The sequence below is a fragment of the Pocillopora damicornis genome, chromosome 12 (assembly GCF_964200805.1).
Source record: "Pocillopora damicornis chromosome 12, jaPocDami1.2, whole genome shotgun sequence".
Classification (NCBI taxonomy): domain Eukaryota; kingdom Metazoa; phylum Cnidaria; class Anthozoa; order Scleractinia; family Pocilloporidae; genus Pocillopora; species Pocillopora damicornis.
In genome coordinates this window covers 21280347-21303316 of record NC_142681.1, presented here as the reverse complement: position 1 = coordinate 21303316, position 22970 = coordinate 21280347, and the positions used below count along the sequence as shown (strand labels likewise).

The 22970-nt window shown below is 38.0% G+C and overlaps 2 protein-coding genes and 1 long non-coding RNA gene across 5 annotated transcripts; all 3 read right to left on the bottom strand.

The window, feature by feature from the left end:
• Positions 1–158: 158 nt before the first annotated feature.
• On the bottom strand, positions 159–5826 carry LOC149036951 (uncharacterized). 2 transcript variants are annotated; one of them, XR_016181495.1, is made up of 4 exons: positions 5704–5826; positions 2628–2764; positions 848–2011; positions 159–581 (listed from the first exon to the last, which is right to left on the bottom strand). XR_016181495.1 is itself a non-coding variant. In XM_089188848.1 (3 exons), exons 2-3 carry the CDS (start codon positions 2725–2727, stop codon positions 1575–1577), a joined length of 537 nt encoding a protein of 178 aa, XP_089044974.1. In that variant the 5' UTR covers positions 2728–2764; positions 5704–5826; the 3' UTR covers positions 159–1574. The 2 variants fall into 2 exon arrangements, 1 of the variants encoding a protein (XP_089044974.1); XM_089188848.1 differs by having other exon boundaries at positions 159–2011.
• Positions 5827–8761: 2935 nt separating this feature from the next.
• Positions 8762–14289, bottom strand: LOC149036950 (uncharacterized). Its single transcript, XR_016181494.1, has 3 exons — positions 12951–14289; positions 12194–12737; positions 8762–11938 (listed from the first exon to the last, which is right to left on the bottom strand). It is a non-coding gene; the product is annotated as an uncharacterized LOC149036950 (long non-coding RNA).
• Positions 14290–19774: 5485 nt separating this feature from the next.
• On the bottom strand, positions 19775–22900 carry LOC149036949 (syndetin-like). Of its 2 annotated transcripts, none has more exons than XM_089190542.1 (3): positions 21630–22900; positions 21445–21535; positions 19775–20768 (listed from the first exon to the last, which is right to left on the bottom strand). In XM_089190542.1, exons 1-3 carry the CDS (start codon positions 21683–21685, stop codon positions 20646–20648), a joined length of 270 nt encoding a protein of 89 aa, XP_089046668.1. In that variant the 5' UTR covers positions 21686–22900; the 3' UTR covers positions 19775–20645. The 2 variants fall into 2 exon arrangements, 1 of the variants encoding a protein (XP_089046668.1); XR_016181962.1 differs by having other exon boundaries at positions 20626–20768; positions 21621–21731.
• Positions 22901–22970: the final 70 nt, after the last annotated feature.

Genomic DNA, 22970 nt, shown 5'->3' with positions numbered 1-22970 from the left:
ATGAATACTTGACTCAAACCTACAACTAAAGGGTGCGAAGGAAGTTATGTATGATGGCCTGGGAACAGTGGATTTTCTGATCAGGCTGATGGATTCTTACTGTCACTTGCCCAATGGATAGGCAGTTTTTTTCAATATTCATTTACCTCACAAAATTTTTAGCCAGTCAAAATGACTCAAGGGCTAGTACATGCTAGTCACAGCTTGCCCTTCAGGGTGAACAGTAATGCTTACTCTCTTTCCAATCTGAACTACCCAAAAAGAACAAAGCCTGGGAAGCCATTGCAAAACCTGTGTTGAGGAAATCCTGTCTGTTTAGGGCTTTTACCCTACTATTTATGTGTTTCCTTAGAAATGCAACATGTACTGTTAGTCTAGGTTTTAGCAAGTAAGTTGCATCTAAGCAACTATAATTTGATAATTTTTTTAAACACATTTGGTTCCATTTTTGTGGAAATCATGTCTGGAAACAGTTTTTCACCCCTTGTGTGTATCTAATCTACCTTTCCAATTAACAGTACCTTTTCCATGGTTTTGAAAAACAACTCCCACTAGGCTGAGGTCTTCTTGAAGGACACCAACTACATTTAAATGTTTTCCCATTAAAACATTGAATTTGACCATTATTGATGTATTGTAAAGTAAATAATTGTCACCATAAAGCCAGTGCAGCAATCAATGATAGTAAAGATGATATACCAATAAAAACTAACATATTTAGACTAATCCACAAATAAAGTCTTATGGTTAATAAGGTATACATATATAACAATAGTACAATTTATCTCCAATCATAATCTTCCCAATTAATCTTAACCAATCAATGGCAAGATATCACAGTTTTTACCTGTTTGAAGGGCATCTGCTTTGACTGGAAAAAATAAATGGCAAGAGTGTTAAAATTGTAGATTTTCTTAGAACATAAAGAATAAAAAACAAATAATGTCGACAACCCAGATGAGTGGGTTGTTGTATCAACTGGTAATACCTTCGGGTTGATCATCTGCAATCCGACAATTTCAGGCAAATCACTGTCTGTTGAAATGTTTGAACATCAATACGAATAAAAATTGCTACTGACAGTTAAACAGGGAAACAATCACAACCATTACAGGATGTTTAGTTTGATGTGATGTTTCAGTTAGGGATGTTTTAACAAGTTCTTGGTAGCAGACCACGAGTATCATAGTTTTCATGAATCATTCATGACCCAGAATATGTTAGAGGATTAAATTTAACCAGCTGCAGCCTCAAGATGTATACACCCACTTACCTTCATGCATGAATTGCTGCAGTTGGCTATAATCTCTCATAATAATAAACATAAATATTGTTAAGGTGTGTGCTGGATATCACTAATTAAAGAACTGCCATTCAAATCAACTGTGCATGTATTTCTTCAGTACTGTTGTTTGTTTTGTCCCATGTGGTGTATAGAAAGAATAAATTTCTTACCTCCAATTTTTTAAGTGGATGATGTGGTGGATTGGGCCAATGAAAGGGTCTGGTTTGATTGGGCTGATAGAAGGTTGATGTTAGGTTGGGCCAGTGGAGAGTGGGGTTGAGGTTTAGGGTTAGGGTTGAGCTAGTGGAGGAACAAAGCTGGGTTGGGATGATTGAGGAGTGGGGTTAGGTTGGGCAAATGGCAGGGTGGGGTTAGGTTGGGCTAGTGGAGGATTGGGGTTAGGATGGGCCAGTAGAATGGTGGGGTTAGGTTGGGCTAGTGGAGGGTTGGAGTTAGTTTGGGCTGGTGGAAGAGTGGGGTTAAATTGGGCAAGTGGAGGAGCAGGGTTCATTAGGGCTAGTGGAGGATTGGGGTTAAGTTGGGCAAGTGGAATGGCGGGATTACGTTGGGTTAATGGAGGAGTGTGGTTAGTTTGGGCAAGTGGAATGGGGGAATTAGGTTGGGTTAGTGGAGGAGTGGGGTTAGTTTGGGCTAGTGGAGGAATAAGATTAGGTTGGGTCGATGAAGGGATTGGAGTTGATACTATAGATGTCGAGATATTTGAGGCTGAAATCAAGAATGAGATTCTCATCACAAGGAGTCAATCACATATTGCTACTAGGGGATATTTTTCTTAATATAATTGTGAATTTCTGTCTGATAGCCTCATCACAAGGGGTCAATCACATATTGCTACTAGGGGATATTTTTCTTAATATAATTGTGAATTTCTGTCTGATAGCCTTCAATGCGGTCGTTGATTACTTCAATAGTTTACATAAATAGAAACATGTTTCCTTTGAAAGTTTTAATTTTTTTGACGGTGAGAGAGTTAAGAACAGTGCACAAATGCAACTTGCTAAAAATTCATAGCAGTAAGAAAACATCTGCACTGGTTTGCCTTGGGGCTTTTGTCTATTGGTAACCAGTAAAGTGTTTTGAGATTTGGGATATAAAGTGTAGATGGGCTCCAAACTCCACAATTGGCCAATTCTGAGGACATGTGTTAACAGTAAGGAACTATTACATGTGATGAAAAAAAATTTTTGGAAATGGGGGAGAGACAACTTCCATGGCATGAAGTGGAGGACACAAGACCAAAAAGTTTCAGTGGAATGAAGATGGCTGAGAAAGAAAGACATTATGCTAATCATTTTATGTAATGAAAAGCTAAGTCACTAACCTGGATTTGTAAGCCACAGGAAAATGTTCTTTTTCCTTGATCCTCCAAATAATTCCATCAGCTTTACACCATCTCGGTGGGCGGTTGCAACCTTTGACATGGCATGCCCTCAAAAGTATGATGCAAATAACTCTAACCTAGTGTAAGGAAATATTAGAGATTGATATCACCATATCATAATAGTTCATTATATTGTAATTTTGAATATTTGTCCCTCACTTTACTAGAAATTTTCTTAAACATTGCACTTGCAGAAATTACACATAGGCAGCATTTGCCCGAGAAAGGTAAAAACATTAGAACATACTGTCATCATAGGGGCCAATATTCTTAAGCCCTTTAACTCCTAGATCTAAATCTGTAATTCTCCTTACTGTCAATCATACAATTCTTGTAATATTAGTTCAGAGAACTAAGTACTGGATCAACTACCGGCCGATAAACCGCGGGTAATCTATAAATTTTTCCACAAACTGTTGTTGATGCGGGTTATAGGAAGGTGCGGGTAATATAATAATTTTTAAAGCTTCCAGTGTAGTTAAAAACGATAAACAGGAAAAAAAGAACAGGTGATAAGATACACTACAGACACTCTTCAAAAAGCTTGTGCAATAACTCATTTATTTTGCGCAGATTGCTCATTATAATAAGTATAGGAAATCGTATGAACGCGAGTGCATTTCGTGATTTATGGGCACGAGTGATGTTTTGAAAGTTCTCAAAATTGCACGAGCCGTAGGCGAGTGTAATTTGAGAACTTTCAAAACATCACGAGTGACCATAAATCACGAAATGCACGAGCAGGTTCATACGATTTTTTATTTATTATATTCTCGACAAAACTACTCCATCGGTGTTTCCATGGCAACTTCTCCGTATTGCACTCTATAACCTCTATTGTACTCTATAACCTATTTATGCATTCATCATTGACCAATCAGAAACGCGATATTTTGTTGAGTATGTAATAAGAGACTTTATCGCTCTCGATGAAAGCCGATGCAAATCGAAAACATATAAAACTCGATAACATAGCTTTTATCTTGTTCGTTCTCTTACTTTCGTACCTTGTCAGTTTCACAGCTTGTTTCTTTGTTTAGTTCAAATAAACAATTCTCACTTACACTGAAAGTGAACTTGAAAATAAAAGAATTCAACTACTGTGAAAAGTCTGGCTTCAGGGCAAATCACACGGAAAATGATGCCCACATGTTCATTTCGTGGCGCCGCATAATTAATTAGCGCAAATATTCGACGTATCATAGAAATTCTCTTAGCTAGCACTACCTTGAGGTAAAGAGTATTTTCCCGTTTCAAGCGATTTCTCCGACTCAGTAAATCGGGTGATGTCAATTTTTTTTAGAACAGATTTTTACAATTGGTATCATTCTCAATGAAACATCGAAGACAAAAAGTGTGAAAATTTATTAACTGCACGCTAAAGGATAACATGTCAACAAGAACAATGAAGGAACTTTGTGTGAGTCAACGATTTTCCTTTTTTTGGGTGCGGGTTATCTGCCAGTGCAGGTAATCTGTTGAAATTTTTTTTCTCGTTACTACAAAAATTGACCAATGTGGGTAATCTGCTGCGCGGGTAATTGGACGGAAATTACGGTAATTATCCCCAAATTTATATTTTACTTTATTCATATCTCTAGTCTGGTTGATATTGTAAGGAGAAATTGTCTTGGTCACTCTTAAGAGTTTAAGGGTAAAAGACCAGTGTGAAATTTACATTTTATCTGAGAGGGTAACAAAAACAACTCTTCGTCAAAGGTTACGATAACAATATTAAAAAGTAATTTAAGAATGACTGGTTATTTCCATTGATTGTGCAAGTATTGAAATGGCTGAGTAAGCGCGTTTTCTAGCAGAGTACATCCGGCGTTCTAAGGTATCAGAAAAGGAAAATTAGCGCATTAGCGAAAATAGCAAACAAACTATTCGAGCTATCCCTTTAAAGGTCTACATTTTCGCGGAGTCTAATAAGGACTGATGTGGGTTATTCAATTTACTTTTAAAATTTTGATCGTTGAGCAGAATGGGAGCTTTCCTTTTCAAATGCCTGGACGGTTGACAAGATTAGTTTCTGAGATGTTCCTTTTTCATTGGGAACGTGGTCTTCGCATATTGAACTCAAAAAGGGTTTCTGCCATTTGTGCGTTAACGCTCCGAACCAGAGCTTTTGGGCAAAGTGTTAAGGAACCTTTTCTTTTTGGACATTATCTCCAAATTTCGCGAAAAGACCGAGAGTCAGCCAAGACTGAAATCTTTAACGTTTAAAACGCAAGCCAAAAAGTGATTATGCGAGAAAAAGCGACTTGACGTATCATCAATCCCGCAAGTGCCTTCTACTCTCAAATTGTTTTCTGCTCTGTGTCTACCGAAGTAAATGAGGCACCAAAATATAACTTTCAGTGGTTAACGGATTTCTAGTTGTGTTTTTTTTTTTTTTTTTTTTTTTTTTTTTCTCATAACTAAACATGAAATTTGCGAGAGATTGAAAACAAAGATATTTCCTTCCGTGATACCTTGTCAGATTTATAAAGTAGGTCAAAATGACGTTCTGGGCTAAATGTGATGTGGGTTTACCACCGCGTCGATTGCTAAAGCGTACAAGACACCCGCTGGGCTGGGTGGTGGACGGCATTCCTTCGACGTTTTCGCATCGGAACTTTCAGACGAAATGGTAAAGTATTCTCCAGAGTTAAAAAGTATTTGCTGGGCTCGCAGAGTTGAATGTCTAGTGTAGGTGTAAGTCTAGTTTTAACTTCCTGCCCTATGTTGTTCTCTGGTTTGTGCGCCAGCGACGCGAACAATGTCCAGTCTAAGGTCAATTGAACCGTAGAACTAGAAGTGTCATTAGCAATTAGATGGCAAGGTAGAGTCCAATTCCACTTGAACAATTTAAATCAACTTAATCCAATTTTTTGTCGTATGAAAAATGTTAGACAATTATCAGTAAGCATCATCAACTCAATAGAAACTTCATATAGCGACTTAGTTTGAAGTAGCTTACACCTTAAAGCGAAATGATTCAGAAGAAGCGAGTGACAAGAGAAACAAGACTCACCCACTGACGTCTTCTCCTTTTGTAAAGGTAATGTCCATCACCCGCCTGGCGTTTATAGGCCGACTCATTTCTGCGTTACCAGGAACAGCAGTCCTCTTCCTTTCCAATAACACCGCGGTCCCCTGAAAAGCACATTTGCTGTAGCTCATAATGTAACTTTATAGTGTGTAAAGTCTGCGGCTGCACGCGCTTGCTGAATCGTTGAAAGAACCCCACCGAACATGAAAACTGAAGCCCTCTATTGTTCGGTTGATCAATAACTAACTAGGTAACTATTCATCAACAATTTTCTCGCCTTTACGTTTACATAAATCAACAACGAAACTGTGAAATAAATCAAATCTTGGCGCAGCGGATTTCAATCATGGAAAAGGCGGAAAGAAGACAACCCTAAAACAAAAACACTCGCATAAATTACCCAGCGTAAATCTGTCACTAATATGTAAGTTGAGACGACGCGCGATCTCATCAAAATTGGACAATTCAAAATAATTGATAACTTACAGATATAATATAGACTGACCAATCCGTAGTTTTTAAGTCCATTTTGGTCAATGTAAAAAAGAAAGAACACATTTAAGCGTCCTAGCAGTCGTTAATTCTTGATCCCAAACGATCGCACTTCGCGCACGAAAACAAGTGAAAGCTAGCTACGCCACTGGGTTAAGGAGTGTCACAACAACAACTCCAGAGGCGTGAAAGGGCGTCAATACGCCTTAATGTGAAATATGTTTTACCAACCCAGAACAAAGCTGGGGCGGTTTGTCTAAGTAGTAGTGTTTTATCAGAATTCTTTCAACAAGAATATAACATGTCTTTACGTCAGTATACGGCCTTAGAGCAAGGTCCTGTAACGAATGTAATCCACTGGCTACAGAACAGGAATCTTCCCGCCAATCCACTTCGCTGCGCACAGTTTAATGACGCAATGGATGTAAAAGAAAGAAACGATGGCCACGTGGACGGTTTTCACCAGTGAGCCAACAAAACTTCACTTAAAATAAACTATTTAGAACAAAACGGATTGAAGAAGTAACTTTATTAGCAGAAGCAACATCGGAATAGGCGGTCGTTTCGGGGTAAAATTAAAAATATTGCGGCACCAATGACCAAACATCTCGAAACAAGTAAAAATTCGCGGATTCAGTGATATATGTTTACGCTAACTGGTGGTGACTTTCTTATCGTGCGCGTGGAAGAGTGTTTCAATTTTTCATTTGCAGTCTCCTCTTCTAGAGACTGCACATTTTTTCCACTGATCTAGTTATTGAGTTTATAGCACACAGGGTTGAAATAAATTTACTGGCATTTTCACACAAAGAAAGCCACGGGAGCACGGGAGAGGGGGGGGGGGAAATGAAAGGTCACGCTCTCACAATTAGCTAGAAAGAACCAACTCATTTTTCGTTCCTCGGGTCTGCTAAACTTTTCCAGAGCGGACGTTCTCCTTTTTCCGTTTTTCGTTCAGGAACGTGGCACACAAAAGAGAAGGAACAATTTTTTTTATCCAAAAGCTAATAGGTCCTCCTGGTAAGTAAAGCTCATTTCAAACAAACTGTGCCCCCCCTGATGAATACCGTTCAAGCAGTTTTTCTCCGGTGAACTCGCATTTCTAAAATAACGTTTCCTTCTTTCTGTCTTTCTTTCTTCGCAAAAACTATTTCCAAATTTTTTTTCGGTCAAGTCAAAGTTGGAGCAAATAATTAAATCACGGTTTAATAGTTCAATTCTGATGTGGTTGAATAAAACTATGGCTCTAGGTTCCTCTAGCCGAAATCAATGGAACAAAACATGTTCATAATTCCCTCGCAAAGTGTCTTCATGATTTTTCTTTTTTCCTTTTTTTTGGATAGGCGCAAAATTGTTTGAGACCATCTCACTACAAAGAAAAGATACCTTATGACAAAATGAACTAAAAAATAAAGTTATTACATGTGCTAATTGGATTGATAAACAAAGGAAAAATCCAAAATGGACTAAAAAGCTACGAATTGATTGGTCGTGCTTTTTTTTTTTTATTACGCCTGTAAGTGGCGTGCAAGTCATTCGGATCATTAGAACCATTTAAAACTTTTCAAAACTGTAAGAAACTCTTTCTTTTCTACATCGCACAGGCGCTGCAGTGGATGCAGAAAGACAAGAAGTCTGCGCTCCAACAGCTTCCTCGAGGAGTTCCCAAGAGTGCCTTTTGGTAAATTACTACTCACAATCTACTTTTTTTTCCGCCGAGGACTCTCGGTGACAAATTTCTCGGCACCTGAGCTTAAATCCGAACGAACGCCGGAGCAGGATTTTGAGGCGGTTACAGGATGCCTGCTTTAGAGATCTCCTGAAGAAGGCCAATCACGCCCTCCGGAGGACCCGGAACTGTGTGACGATTTGATTGTATTCGAGCTCGATTACAAGGGTTGTGACTCGAGTTCGATTCACTTATATCGAGCTCGGTTGCCCAGGAAACAAATACTGATCCGTAATTTCAAAAGCCTTCCTAAATGAAACAAACGAAGATGGATAACCAAGCAACACGAAATTCCCAGAAAGACGCAATTGGCTATTAAGAGCAGCCTTCGAATACCATCTGTGTAGAAGGTTCGCTTCGAAGCTCGAAAGAGTAAAATAATCAGTCCAGCACATTGAAAGGATCGTTAATTGTATGGAAAATCATCTTAATGCCGTCAAAGATAGCTAAATAAAATGAATTAAATTTAGATGTTTACGAAAACATGGCCCTCTAAATTTTACATGCTTTTTTTGTCCACTGAATTTTTCAAAATTCAGTTACTCAGAATTGACTTCATTTTTTATTGTATTTGTGATATAAATATACCCGCAATTTTATATAAATCAATATCTAACTCTTTGCGAGAAGAACTTAACTTCTCAGCCACTATGATTCAATCACAAAAATTTATGGTCATGAAAGTTCTTTATATATATTAGGTACAAGAGTTTCCATCTAACGAGAAAAACTGTAATGTTTCGCAAAAAACGCTCCTTTAGGAGCCAAAAAATGTAAATCAGAGGCGGATTAGGGGTTCCAAACCCTCTCCATGCGTTTTCATTGGACCTGTGCTTTTTTTCAAACGTCTGTCTCACCCACTTATTCATGCAACGACATGATCGCATGTTTATACTCAGTATGAAATATTTATAATTTGGTCTTGAAAAAATTCTCAGCTTATTTAGGCTAAAGCGTAAAAGAGTTGGTGCTTTATACATCAAAATTTCCAAGATCCACTCTTGTTGTTGCAATATGACGACAACAGTTTGGTAACATACAATTACTATTGCTTTTATATATTTTTTTCGCTAGTTTAGGTTTAATGATTTTTTTTATTATTTTACAGTTCTTTTTCTGGGTAATCTAAATTTTTTAAGTCTATCTTTACCTTCTTACTTTACTTAGGGTTCTCTTCTCAGAGGTTGACATGACCAATTTTGGTTTAGGGTTAACCCTAAACTCCAACCCTTTGCAATTGTATTATAAAGTAAAGGTCAAGATAATGTTAACTGTCATTTTATATCAGCTTTTAATTTTCGTAGGCGTTATGAGAATTCCAAGCCTTAAAGTAAACACTCCGGTAAGCCCCCCATGGAAGAAGGGAAGGGGGATGATGAAGGGCCTTGAGGAGTGAGGTGGCATTTTACAAACTCACAAAGCACTACAACGCGAGGTATTCTTTTCTGATGAATTCTTAGCCAGCCACAATGCACACGGTAGGGTATGTTCTTCTTTAATTGTAAACCCACGAATTTTAAAGCAGATAAGTGTATTGCCATCGAACGAAACTTTATCATAGGACCCACACAGTTTCCAATGCACTTTTGTTGAACAACACTATTACCAAGCTGTGCGTACGGCCCCGCGAGATACGGAATGGATGAAAAAGGACAGACATGTGATGCATTGTTAATAAATGGGTTAAGAATCGAATGGCAAAACATTTTGCTTCAGGAAACGAGGTTATCTGGGATAAGCAGGGAGGTTGGCTCACTAGACAAGAGTGGCTCCAAATGGGGGTATTACAAGGGAGCAAGCTTTAGAAGCGTTTATGATATTTTAAATCATTGGAGTGCTCAAAAGGAGGCTCTCTGTGGTTGAGACCACCAAACCCTTTTAAAACAAAAAGCAAATAATCACCGAAAAATATAGAGCAACCAGTGTACAGCAATCAACAAATGTCTTTAATCTTTAATAGGGAATAAACTTACGAAAACAGATAATAAAAGAAAAAAGCCCAAAAGTAAATGGACAATCTCCAATAAAGTAAAATGATTCAATTAGCCAGATTTTTCTAGAAAAAACCAGTAGCAGATAATTGACTAATTTTTTTGATACAAATTGATACTTTCTGTCATCTCTTTTTTTGTTGTTGATCACGTTTTTTACCAAATTTCAAATCAGCAGATAAATCATTTTCCAACTAAAAAAATTCACAGACGCATTTTTTCGATACTTGATTGAAAGTAGAAACCAATTAATCTGCAGAGTCCACTGAACTTTTAATTAATCTTGAAATCACTTCGGTCTATTATAATTTTAACGAAGAAATCAACAGACAATCAACTAATTCTTCAAATGACCAAATCAAAACCTCCACATCAATCGACTTATATTTCTTGTCAAAGTGAATTAGCAAGTTTTGAAATGACGTCACCACAGTAATTCTAAATCGAGCAGCCTGAACCTGATTCAGAACACTCTCTGCATTCTGTTAATAACTTTTTAGTCGAGGTTATCGTTAGCTGAGCTGTCAAATCAAGTCAAAAAGGATTAAAATGTTCCAAGCTCTGGGATCGAACAAATACCTGATTTTCTTTTACATTATTTCCTGCAAACTCAAAACAACCTTAACTCCTACACTATTCCTTACTATACGATATAATACGTAGATGCAAGTGTAATAGTTTCACTTGTTTCGCCATTCAAAGTCTTGTAATAGATCACCGTCGTTGTTGCTTTCAGACTGTGCAATTTACTTCCAAAGAGGAGAATGGTTAGGCGAGTAAGGACTTTTGAACAAGCCCCTAGAGGTCAAAGGGGACGCTCCCTTAACGCGCCGTATGGTGGATTCTTTTCCCATCTGTAGCTCAGCTTGTTGTGATGATAAACTTTCCATCAAGCACTCCAACGCTTTTCTATTTAAATCCCAGTATTACAAATTAAGCCATGAATCACTGGCGACCCAGTGATAGTCTTGTTTCTTTCCAAAGGCCAGGTGGTGTCTCGGGAAAACTAGATCTTGTGAGAAAAAAATACCTGGAAAACAAAGTTGCATTTCATTTTAATATTCTGCATTAAAAATAATAAATTCAATGATCATTCTATTAAGTTACATGTATTCATTAATTTATTTATGAATCAATTTATTTACATATTTATTTATCTTCTTATTTATTCATTATTTCTTTATTTCCTTAAAAATTCAATTAAGAAAAAATCACTGTTATCATTGATTGAGTTATATTTTTATTTCTTTATTTCATCTTTTATTGATCAATTATTTTTGTAAATTTTAAGTTATTAGGTACATTTTTATTAAGGTATGATTTAAACTGAAGACAAGACTGGACTGAACTACATTTAAATTGGACTTAAATGTGGGCTTTTCCGAATGGCACTTCACTCGACTGGACGGAACTGCAACACGCTAGGTTGTTCCTAACTTGACTGAGCAGGATTGCAATGCGCTAGACTCGTCAGCATTTGGTTGTTCTGGACTGGACGGGACGGGACGGGACGGGGCTGAGCTGAGCTGAGCTGTTACGGATTGCACTGCTCTGCTCTGTACTTGACTGGACTAGAATCGACTGTAGTTGACTTGTAATGGACCTGGGCCATGCCGAATTGAAATGCATTTAACTAGAAGGGACTAAATTGAATTGGACGGGGCTGAACAGAATTGGACGGGAGTGGACGACATCGGGCTGGACACCATTGAATGGACTGGACCGGTTTAAAGTGGACTGGACTGCAAAGGACTGGACTACACGTCAGTGGACTGTACTGGACTTGACTGGACAGCACTGCACTTCACTAGACTGTCTTAGCCTGACTACACTACACTACACCCCACCAGACTGATCTGCACCGAACTGCATTGCACGCCTCCAAATGAAACTGATCAAGACTGTACTGTATTGCACGTGAATGTACTCCACTGGACTAGATCACACAACAGAGCTTTGCACAGCACTGGACGTAACTTGGAAGGACTGTTCTGGATTGCCTAAACTGCAATGGAGTTGACAGGACTATATTAAATAACACTTGAATTATATGCCATAGACTGCCAATAAAGACTGATAATCAGTACTGCTGTTTTGAGATAAGATAAACTGATTCAAATTATAGTATGAAGCTAGTCTCAGTTTCCATTATTTGAGATAGTTCGTGTTTTGAGCATACGAACTTTAACACTAGAAATTGTGTTAGTTGTCCTTGAATTGTCCCATAACTGCATACTTAAACTTAATCGTCATCTCTAACCTTTCTGATGGGTTGCTGCTTAGGCCTTGTCTAAAAGCACTAGATACTGAAAGTTTTTCTCCACTGAAAACAGAAAACTGTCAGGAGACAAAAGAGTGTTGAAATATTAAACACGTCACATTGTGAGTTGTTAAATGTCGTCATTAAATCAATGAGCCGGGAAGCCACCTAACAAATTCTGCAAACAGAAAATTTCAGATAGTCCAGAACTAAGAATAATCTTACAAATGATTACATATTACCTATCAAGCGTTCGATGCACTATTTCTTTATGACGTGATCCCAAGTGAGCCACCAGGTCATGCTGAAAAGAAAGCATCTAACAAAACCTGTTGCAACCAAAACATGCTGGCCTTACCTTTTTCAGATGATCTGTAGTGCTGATCGACGACAACTTTTTACTATAACTGCTTTATGCAACGCATCCGGGTTTTCCTATCTGCGAGCAAACCCATCTTACACAGGTTAGTATCACAACGTTCTAATTTTTTTTTTACTTACCTTCTTAGTGATGCAAAGTGCCTGAAAATGGGCTTATCTTAAGCTGCAGAAATTTAAAATGTATCAAGCTCTCAAATAAAAAAAAAATGCCCGCCTCTCTTTTATGTTACCTCGAGCAAACTCGAGACAGCGTTAACTCCTGTACTATACTATACTATACTATACTATACTATACTATACCAGACTAGACTAGACTAGACTATACTATACCATACCAACCCATACCATACTACCACTACTCAGAAATTTAACGTACCTGTGGTTGTGTCCTAGCTATGGATTCTCCTGGCAGTTGTAGCTCAGCTTGTTATGACTATCTTTTCATGAAGAACTCCAGTCCTGTTCTTCTGATATCCCAGTGTTACAAATTTAGCCATGAATCACCGGCAACCCTGTGATTACTTGTCTTTCCAAAGGTCAGCTGGTGTCTTGGGAAAGCTGTCTTGTGAGAAAAAAAAAACCTGGAAACTTTTGAGAAAACGTCGCATTTCACAAGAACACCTTTTTTTATTTAAGATTTTCTAGCTATGTTCTTTATCACCTGTTTAAGAGCACTTTTGTTGGAGGACGACAATCTGCTTTGACTATCATTTACTTCCATTACGACTGGAGACTGGACTGGACTACACTTGTAATTGAACTTGAATATGGGCATTTCTGAATGGCACTTAATTCGACTGGACGGGGCCGCACTGCACTACGTTTTACGTGACTTGACTGAGCCGTACTGCAATTCGCTCGTCTCGACAGCGGTTGGCTGTTCTGGAATGGACGGGACTAGACTGTGCTGTTACGGATTGCACCGCTCTGCACTTGACTAGACTAAACTCGACTGCAGTTGGCTGTAAGGGACCCAGGCTGTTCCGAATTGAAATGCACTGCACTGTACTTGATTGGACGGGACTGGTCTGGACTGAACGAGAACGGATTCTAATGAATGGACTGCATTGCGTTGCAATGAACTGGACTGCACTGGGCTGAACTACACTTCAGTGGACTGGACTGGACGGCACTGCAATTCACTAGATTGGACTGTCTTAGGCTGCGCTTGACTTCCCCCGACTGCACCAGCCTGAAGTACCCTGGATAGAACTGGAAAGCACCATACAGTACAGCATTCCACTGCACTTCACCGGACTGATCTGCACAAAGCTGCACTGCACGTTTCCAGATGCACAGCCCCCACCAATGGGCTTATCTTGAACTGCAGTAATTCAATTTTCCAAGCTCTCCAATAAAAAAAAAGCCTGCTTTTCTTTTATATCCTTTCTTGCAAATTGGAGACAACTTTAAATCCAAGACTATACTATACTATGTAGTACTTTTGTTAGCAGAAGACAATCCGCTTCGACTAGCTTTTAATCCATTACTCAGAAATTTAACGTACCTATGTCCTAGCTTTGGATTCTCCACGCAACTGTTGCTCAGCTTGTCATGATTATCCATACCACTCCTGCTCTAATGATATTCCAGTGTTACAAATTCAGCCATGAATTAGTAGCGACCCTGTGATTGCTTGTCTTTCCAAAGGTTAGCTGGTGTCTTGGGAAAACCAAGTCTTGTGAGAAAAAAATACTAAAGACAACGCAGTACTGTATTTTAATATTCTGCAAAGAAGAGTGTCAATACATTGACCATACAGTAAAATTGTATTTATTTATCAATTTATTTATTTATCGATTTATTTAGTTATCAATTTATTTATTTATCAACTTATTTATTATAAATTTATTTATATATTTATTCATTTCCCTATTTATTCATTATTTATTTAGTTCATCAAGAATTTATCAATGTTATTAGTTATTAATATACGTTTTATTTCCTAAATTCATCTTTTATTGATCAATAATTGTGTTTGCTTATTTAAAATTATTTGGTTTACTCTAATTAAATTATTAGGCAAACAAACCCATCTTAAACAGATCAATATGCCAAAATTATAAGAATTCCTCACTTACCGTATCAGTGATGCAATGCCTCTGAAAATGGGCTTATGTTGAGCCGCAGATATAGGAAATTCAAAGTAAAAATGTTACAGAGTTTCGATGAGGCCCCAAAAATGGACAGAGCGAAGTTTTGCAATCTTAAACCTGAAAGCTGCAAGAACAGTTTGCACGCGACAATGGATGACTCTGGCTAAACGTCAGACAACTACCCAACCCTCCGAAAATGGGCGAAAGCACAGTTAACACCAAGGTGACTTTGCTTCCGGGGCTTTTTCATTGGCAGATTGGAAAGTCATTAAAACAATCCAGTTCACGAGTCGAACAAATGCCCCAAAATTGACAATTCAAGCCTCCGGAAATAGGCCAGTATACAGCTCCTGCAGTTGAATTGTCAGTTGCAGTCTATTTCCTATTACCATATTACATCAATAAATTAGATTAGATTTTTCAAATTTACTCCACAGAACCCAGCAGGAGAGGACGCGCACCCTAGATGAAAAATTTGGCGTCCTCTAAACTCCGAATATTCTGCGTCAGTAATATCGACATCCCGATCATTTGAACACCCATAGTGTACCAGACGATGCTTTCGCTTTTATATGGACTTGTTAACAACTTTCAGTCGCTTCCCACAGCCTTTGTATTACGAACTGAAAATCCGAATAAGTTCCGAAAGGCCGAACGAAAAGCCGAAGTGAAATTCGAACCGAAAGTGAAGCTGTCATAGCTGAACTGCTTGGATCCGATCTCTTATAATAACGTGAAAATCTGGTTGAACCTTCGAGCCAAACTTTTTTTTTTACGTTAAACAGTCTTACTCGATCACCGTGTTAGAGATCCTTCAATCAAGTGAAACTGGAAATACAATCGGCCGTAGTCGAAGTAACTATGGAGAAGATGCGCGCTTAAGTCGATGAGCAGCTGCTGAACACCGAAAGCCCTGTTGATGAAGAGCCGAAGTATAAACGAAGCCTATATTGTGACAAACCAAAGAAGCGACGAAGAAGAAACGATCCAAACCGAAAATATGCCGAACAGTATTCGATTGAAAGAAAAAATCTAAAGAAAATAATTTGGAGGGAGGACCTCGCCCAACCTGAAGGGGACCGGCTAACTAAGTTAACTAACTGAGCCGAATCAGAAGTATGACAACTTCTAGTAGAATTTAGATTTTACGGTTTGACCAGCGCACCATTTATCAACCCCCTCTTCATTCCAACCCACAAAGAATCTTACTAACCGGTCAGACATCAGCGTCTTCTAACTGATTTATTCCCAGCCTCCACGTATGCAACAGAAAGGAAGAGAAGAAAAAACCCAATGGAGCGTTGGCTCTTTTCTTCACCACGCTTTCCCGTCCACATGCGAGTTATATTGGTAACTAGAGTCAGCACCTGACTTGTGATGACGGACTTGACCACATGGAAAGGAATGGCGTGGACCTGACCGGGCCGTACGGGACTGCATGGAACTGGACTTTGAGTTTTGGACTAAATGCACGATGAACTGGACTCGCTAGAATGGAATGGACTGAGCGGTGTTTGGACTGGAGTGTGTCGAATAAGTCTAAATGAGAAAGATATTGTGGATATTTTAATGAAATAAATAATACGTGAAATCATCGTGGCCCATAGTGGAAGGGGAAACATTGCAAAATAATCATATTCTGAGTTCGTAACCATCGCACATGTCAGAAGAACTAAACAGGAATTTTCTGGTAAACACATTTTACTGAAACATTGAAAAACTTGGTTGGTCAACAAGCGGTAAATTTAAAACATTTTACCAGAGTAACCCTCAGGAGTAATAAGATTGGAAAAACTGTTTAGATCGAGTTAATCCTAGACCCTTCACATCTTTACATCAGTGTTTTCATCCTCAATACTGTTCTCTACACATTTCTTAAGGAGAATGCGTTTAACTATCATGAGCTTCGTTTGTTGGTGATTATTTCCTTTCTTCTTATGTGTGTGACCTTAATTTGTGATGGATGGGCAATAATGTAAAGAGAAATTAAATGCTAGTAACGCCTAGGTTTTTAGGATTACCAAAGAATTACTAATGTCTGAGAGCGAAAGCCCCTTCAAATTTCCAAATATCAGTTTCGTCTGGAGTCATGATGAGTAAACATCGAGTCGTACCTTTAATTTTTCCATGCGAAATTGGGAGAATCTTAATGTATAATTAAATTTAAATTTCAAGCCCAGAAAAGAAGCAAACAAACAGGCAAATCAAATCTTAAGCAAATAGTGGAGATAACAGCCAATCATGTAAACAAGATTTGAATTTATAAAAACTAACTAAGATAAGAAAAGGACTTTGTCTTTAATGCCCGAAAATCAAGACTTGCTTTGAAAAAGGGGTGTTTCGTCTAAAATATCAGAGGATTTACAAGCCTTCTTTGAGTAAAAAGCGTATTACTGAAATTTTTATCATTCAGATGATGTTAAAAACACAAGTGTGAGCCTAATTTTTACTTTTCATAACGAGCGGTTACCTCTTGAACTCTAAGAAGTAATTAATATGAAACTTCTCCCTACATAATTTATACATTAGCCAGCAAACAGGTTCAATGAGATATTGATATATATTCAAATTCATCTCGTAGCAGTTATCTTGATCTGATATCAAATTCCTGTAACTAATTGGAAGGAAATGTTTAGCAGCCAAAGTGGAGAATTGACGATCTGATCTTGGAAGCTAAGGGTTGACAGGAAGGAAATTCTCAGAATCTGCTTAGTAAGTCAATTGAAATATTTCCTTAATTCACTCGTTATCTACATATTACGCACAATGTTCAAAACTAATGCCTCCATAAACAAGCTATAGATATATTCACTATCAAAATTAATATGCGTAACTTAAGACACTGAGTTTCGCTTCAAATTTGTAAATTGTTAAAATTTAAGAGCACGAACCACATTTTCGCCATATTGTTAACGCGGAATTTCAGCAAAGAAGATGAAAGATTAGAAATGGTCTTCCGCACGACAACAGTTTCAAAGAAGAATTTCAAGAAAGCTAATTTTGCAAAAAAATTACGCAATAGAATTTGTACTACTAAGTAATAAACAATTTCTGGGTAGAAACACGAGCGACTGAAAGAATTAAAGGATTTCATGAAACGAAGCTTCGGCCTAAAACACCCCTTTGAATTTGTAAGTGGCTTAGCTTCCTTTTTGAATTAGTTTACACAATTTTACTTGTTTATATAAGCATCCATCAACACTTACCTGCTTTCGTCCGTTGCCAGAAATGATACGTGATGTTAAGTTTGACGAAACGGGAAACGAAAGATTCTTCCAAATCTTCGAAAGGAGAGAACACTTCTCTAAGCTTGTGATAATTTCATAAAAAGGGCGCCGTTTTAAACTTATGCGTACACGCGGTTTATTAAGCTCTTCCCTGAATGGCTCGTCTAACTGCACGGGTTTTTAGCGCGCACGATTTTTCTAATTGGCACCATTCATTAGAGGCATATTTTGTTATGGTAAACGCAAACGGCAAGTTAACATTTGGGTTCCTTCGTTTTTCTTCCGAGACAGAATAAAGAAGGGCCTTGCAATGAGTGCAAAAGTTTTTCACAAAATGCAGAAACTGAAAGGGTAGTAACAAAACTTCAATTTTTGTCGTAGTCATTCGTCGTGGGTTCTTGAGCTCTTCCCTGAATGGCTTATCTAACTGCACGGGTTTTTAGCGCGCACGATTTTTCTAATTAGCACCACTCATTAGAGGCATATTTTGTTATAGTAAACGCAAACGGCAAATTAACTTTTGGCTTCTCTCATTTTTCTTTCAAGACAAAAACAGAAGGGCCTCGCAATGAGTACAAATGTTTTGCACAAAATGCAGAAACTGAAACGGAAGTAGCAAAATTTCCATTTTTGTCGTAGTCGTTAGCGTTACAATGATACCTCTATAAAAATAGCAGAATATGATGTGAAATAAGCCATACTTATTATTTTTCATGGGCTTTAAATATTTTTCTTTCTTTTTCTGTTCAGTCACGGCTAAAATGATGATAAAATAATCGATGAAACTTGTACGAAAATTAAACTTTGTGCTATCCGCCAGACCTCGCTTGTTCAAAGGCTAGATGATGCTATTTACTGGATAAATCGCTATCCGGTGGTTAAGTTTTAACCAAATATATATCCTATTCTAAGCGCTTTATTTGCATGAAAATTTTGGACTTTCTAATAGCGCGAGGTTGACATCTGTGGGTGTTTTTCTAGCCCTTAAGCTAAATATCGGGTCGGTCGGTTTCGTAATAACTGGAACTCATATCATTTCATATCCTCATATCAGATGTTGAAATAGTGTCCACAATTACTCTTTCTCTTTCTTCTCCCATTTCAGTCCAGAACACTAATGGCAGATAAGCTACAAACGATAATTCATCTTCCTACTTTTGTGTCTACTGTAAAAGTAACGAAACTTTCTACGGATACTTAGCGGTCAAGTTGAACCGTGAGCAAATTTGAGATATTTCAAAAAGTACACGAGAATGGAGATCAACCTTGAGCAGACAAAGATACGGCAAAAACATCCTGTAATCAGCTCCAGGATAAGATGGTTGAATATCAAAATAAAAGGACTTTTAGGCAGTGTTCACACTTGGTGCCCGGGCACCGTGCCCGGGTTCTATTCTACGCCGGGCACCAATGTGAACACACCTTTTTTCCTGGTACCCACGCCAGAATTCGGGCACGGTGCCGGTGCCCGAGTACAAGGTCTCGACCTTGTACTCGGGCACTAAACTGGGCACTGAGTCCTTGTGTGAACACATTTTTCGTTGGTGCCCTGGCACTTTACCCACAAACCACTAGTTTTCGTACCCACAATTCCTTGTCCCACTCGAGATTTCAAAATGGCGTCCGACGGTGCAATAGTGAGCGTGTGCTCTGTTTATTGAATGTGAACATATCTTCAGACTGGGTACCGTGTGTCTGAACACAGCACCATTTTGTGCCGGTGCCCGGGTACTAGTGCCCGGGCACCAAGTGTGAACACTGCCTTAATGTGTGTTGAAAAATGCTTTTCAATATAAACTCTGTAACTTACTAGAAGCTGTTGCTTCCTAATGAGAGCATTGTGCAAAAAATTAGCAAAGTCTTCGCAATCTGCATGAGCCAGGTTGGATACCTTTATTGTATATTCATTTTTTCTGAGAACTGAGTTATGTTGAAAGAGTTTTGCATTTCTAGAGAATGAAAATATGTAATAAGTAGGAGCAACAAAGAAGAACGGAAATTGTCTCAGAGTTCCTCTGCGGTATAAGTCAGCTTCTATTACAGTAGTGTATATTAACAGATATAGTTCCTAAATAGTGCTAGCCCCATTATATTGGTAAGTGGAGTGCTTACTGCACTTACTGCCAAGTGCTACCACATCACAGAGAAAGTCACTGCCAGCCACGCATGCTAGAGTTTTTGACGCTCAAGACGTTCGCTGTCTTAAGCTGTTATGGGGCAAGGTAAGGAGACAGTAAGCGGGGTGAACGGAACATAAATATTCAAGAAACCTTCATTCCAGTACCCAATATTTTGACAGAAGCAAAACAAAAGATTGCATACGTTTCTTCTGTTTTTTTTGTTTTTTTTTGACGACGCTTTTTCCTTTAATCTTTGAGAAAATATCATTGCAATTTACAAAATACTTACATGTATTGAGATATCTAGAATACTTATTTCAAAAAATCCAAATAAGCTTTTCTTTTTACTGGCCCTTACAAGACTATAAAGTTTCTGTAACAAACGAAGTACGTGTCCGGTGAAGGCCAATTTAATATTTCTCTGCCTGATTTAAGTTTACCAAAAAAATTTCACTATTTTAAAGAAAACTTTTAGTCCCTCCAATCGTTTCTTCTTCGCAATTCTTATCATACAGCTCTGGCTAAAAAAAAATTGAGTTCCTCCTCGTTCCCTTTTTTCATCGTCATTGTTATCGCACAATTTATTGAATTAGCAATGAAATGCTGACCATGAAAGCTAGTCCTCCTGCTACCGAGCTTTGGAGCGTTCCATATCTTCAATAATGGACAACAGTTTTTGTTTTCCTTTTTTGGTGACATGTGAACCGACACCACATGTCACGAGGCTTGTCAGCTGCTTAGCAGAGTATTCCTGAGGAAAAAGAAGAAATCTTTATGAAATCATCATAAAAAAGGAAGAACAATTTTCTGAGATGACTAAGAATTGAAAGGATTTGACGAATAAGACAATGCCATGGTCAAATGGGGACTGCTGACTACAAAAGGAAGTAAAATAATAGCATATCTTAATCACCAGAAGTCCCAAACAAAGCAAAATTAAAAGGTTTTATTTTAATTGAAAGCTTTTGGGTCACTCTCTTTGGGTGAAATAGAAACGAACCAAATTATGAATGACCAAAGTGTAAATCATAAGTTTCCCGAGGAATGTATCAGTCAAAGGGTAGCAGTTATTCTAGCCAATTTTATTCGCTGGATTATTTGGTATCTCTCACTACTGTATTTTATTGGGGCTTTTTCAACATAAATAAAAGTTTAATTTAACTGTAGAGAAATGATGGCTCTTATCCATTAATATCCATTAGTATCCAGGATCCATTAGTAAAGACTCCTTTTAGGAAAAGAAACTAAATTAGAAGAAATAAAACTGAGCATCTAGTTATAAAGCCTGAAGTATTACATCATTTCAGATCTAGATTTCGTAATTCATTTACTAAGTATTTCACAAAGGAAGGAAAATTTAACACAATCTCCACTCTACATTGATGGCACACACCTTCTATGTAGAGTTACTGACTGATTTCACTTACCTTGTGTTCTCGGATCCATCTTTCCATTTCATTCTCAGTCAGGTAAAATGCTTTGACATATGTTTCTACAAACTCTCGGTCCGGGATTGGTCTGAGAAAAATAAAGTCGCAATCAATCATTTTGCTCAATATTTTTTGTGACAGAAATCACCTGCTGGATTCATAATATATCATACCCTTCTTACTGAATATCTGTAAGTTTCTCCAGTTTCACGCGGTATTGTTGATAGTCAAGTTGCATCAATGCTCGGCCCTCGTTGCTACACTTTTTGGCACTTGCAAATCTTCAAGAACAAAAACCCTGAATATAGTGATTTGATTATCTATGCATGGTATCCTTCGGTAGCATTTTAATTGACAGTAGTGAAGTACTAATAAGGCCTTTAACTACCGTTAAAAGATGCCTGCAAAAACGATTCAGGCAATTAACCTGCATTACCTCCCCTATTTACCACTTACAGGCAGATACAAATATTTTTTTCTATTATTTTCTTTGTTTTTAAGTGACCTTTCTCTCCCGAAGAAAACAACTGCGGGGATATATTTCTCCTGACCTTCGTTTTGGCAACTTTAATTCTTTAAGTGTATTTTGAAACTCTGTGGGCCGGTTATTTACATGAGGCCTGACAGAAACCGCTGTTTACAGCAGTGGGTCTCAGGGATTCTCCTTAAGAGATTCGATTAAATTCAATAAATGTTCTTCCACTTAAGCTTTCGGCCCTTTCGACACTGTTCACAAACATTTGTGTTCAGATAAAAAGCTTTGCTCAATTCAAAATGGCTTAGAACGCGGTTTTGTTAAACAACGGCTAAACGTTTTTAAATAACCGACCCTGCGGGAATTACAAGAGACTCTAGAGGTGGAGCGAGACATATTTGCTCTGAGGAGGCGTAGGGCTTCAGACGCTCCTATTGTAACAAATCTTTTCTTGATGCCTTGTGGATGACACGATTAGGAGGGAAATCACGCCTCACGCTAGCAAATAAACTCACGAATCACTTTGATAAGCAGTGTCTATTTAAACGATAATTGCGATCTTTATCTAAAGATAATTGTGTTCGTGAATAATTATGTGTAGAGATAAGTACACAACTGAGGGGATAAGGCTACCGATCGACACTGAAACCCGAATAAGCAGCCTTGGAGGACCTTTTGTTCATTAAACAAGCTCAGTAGTTATAAAAGAAACTTGCTGTTCTACTTAATGTCAAACCTTTATACTTCAAATTTTGTTGAAGATCTAAAGGGCGATTAGGTGTTTCGGACTAAATAGACTTTCAGTGTTGTCTTTTATTTCTTTGGGGGCTAGTGAACCTTCTGTAATTTAGAATTACACTGTACTCCTTATAATATAGTGAGTCACGGTGCTGTGATTTATATTCTTTGGAGTTTTATAGGGGACGCTGGCCTAGAAGAGAGAGATGGGTATTAGGGTTGTCTGACACCCAGTAACCACCAGCACGATCACTCCCATAACTCGTAAGGAAACGTAATGTGGGGACTCTTTTGCATATCATCCAACAGA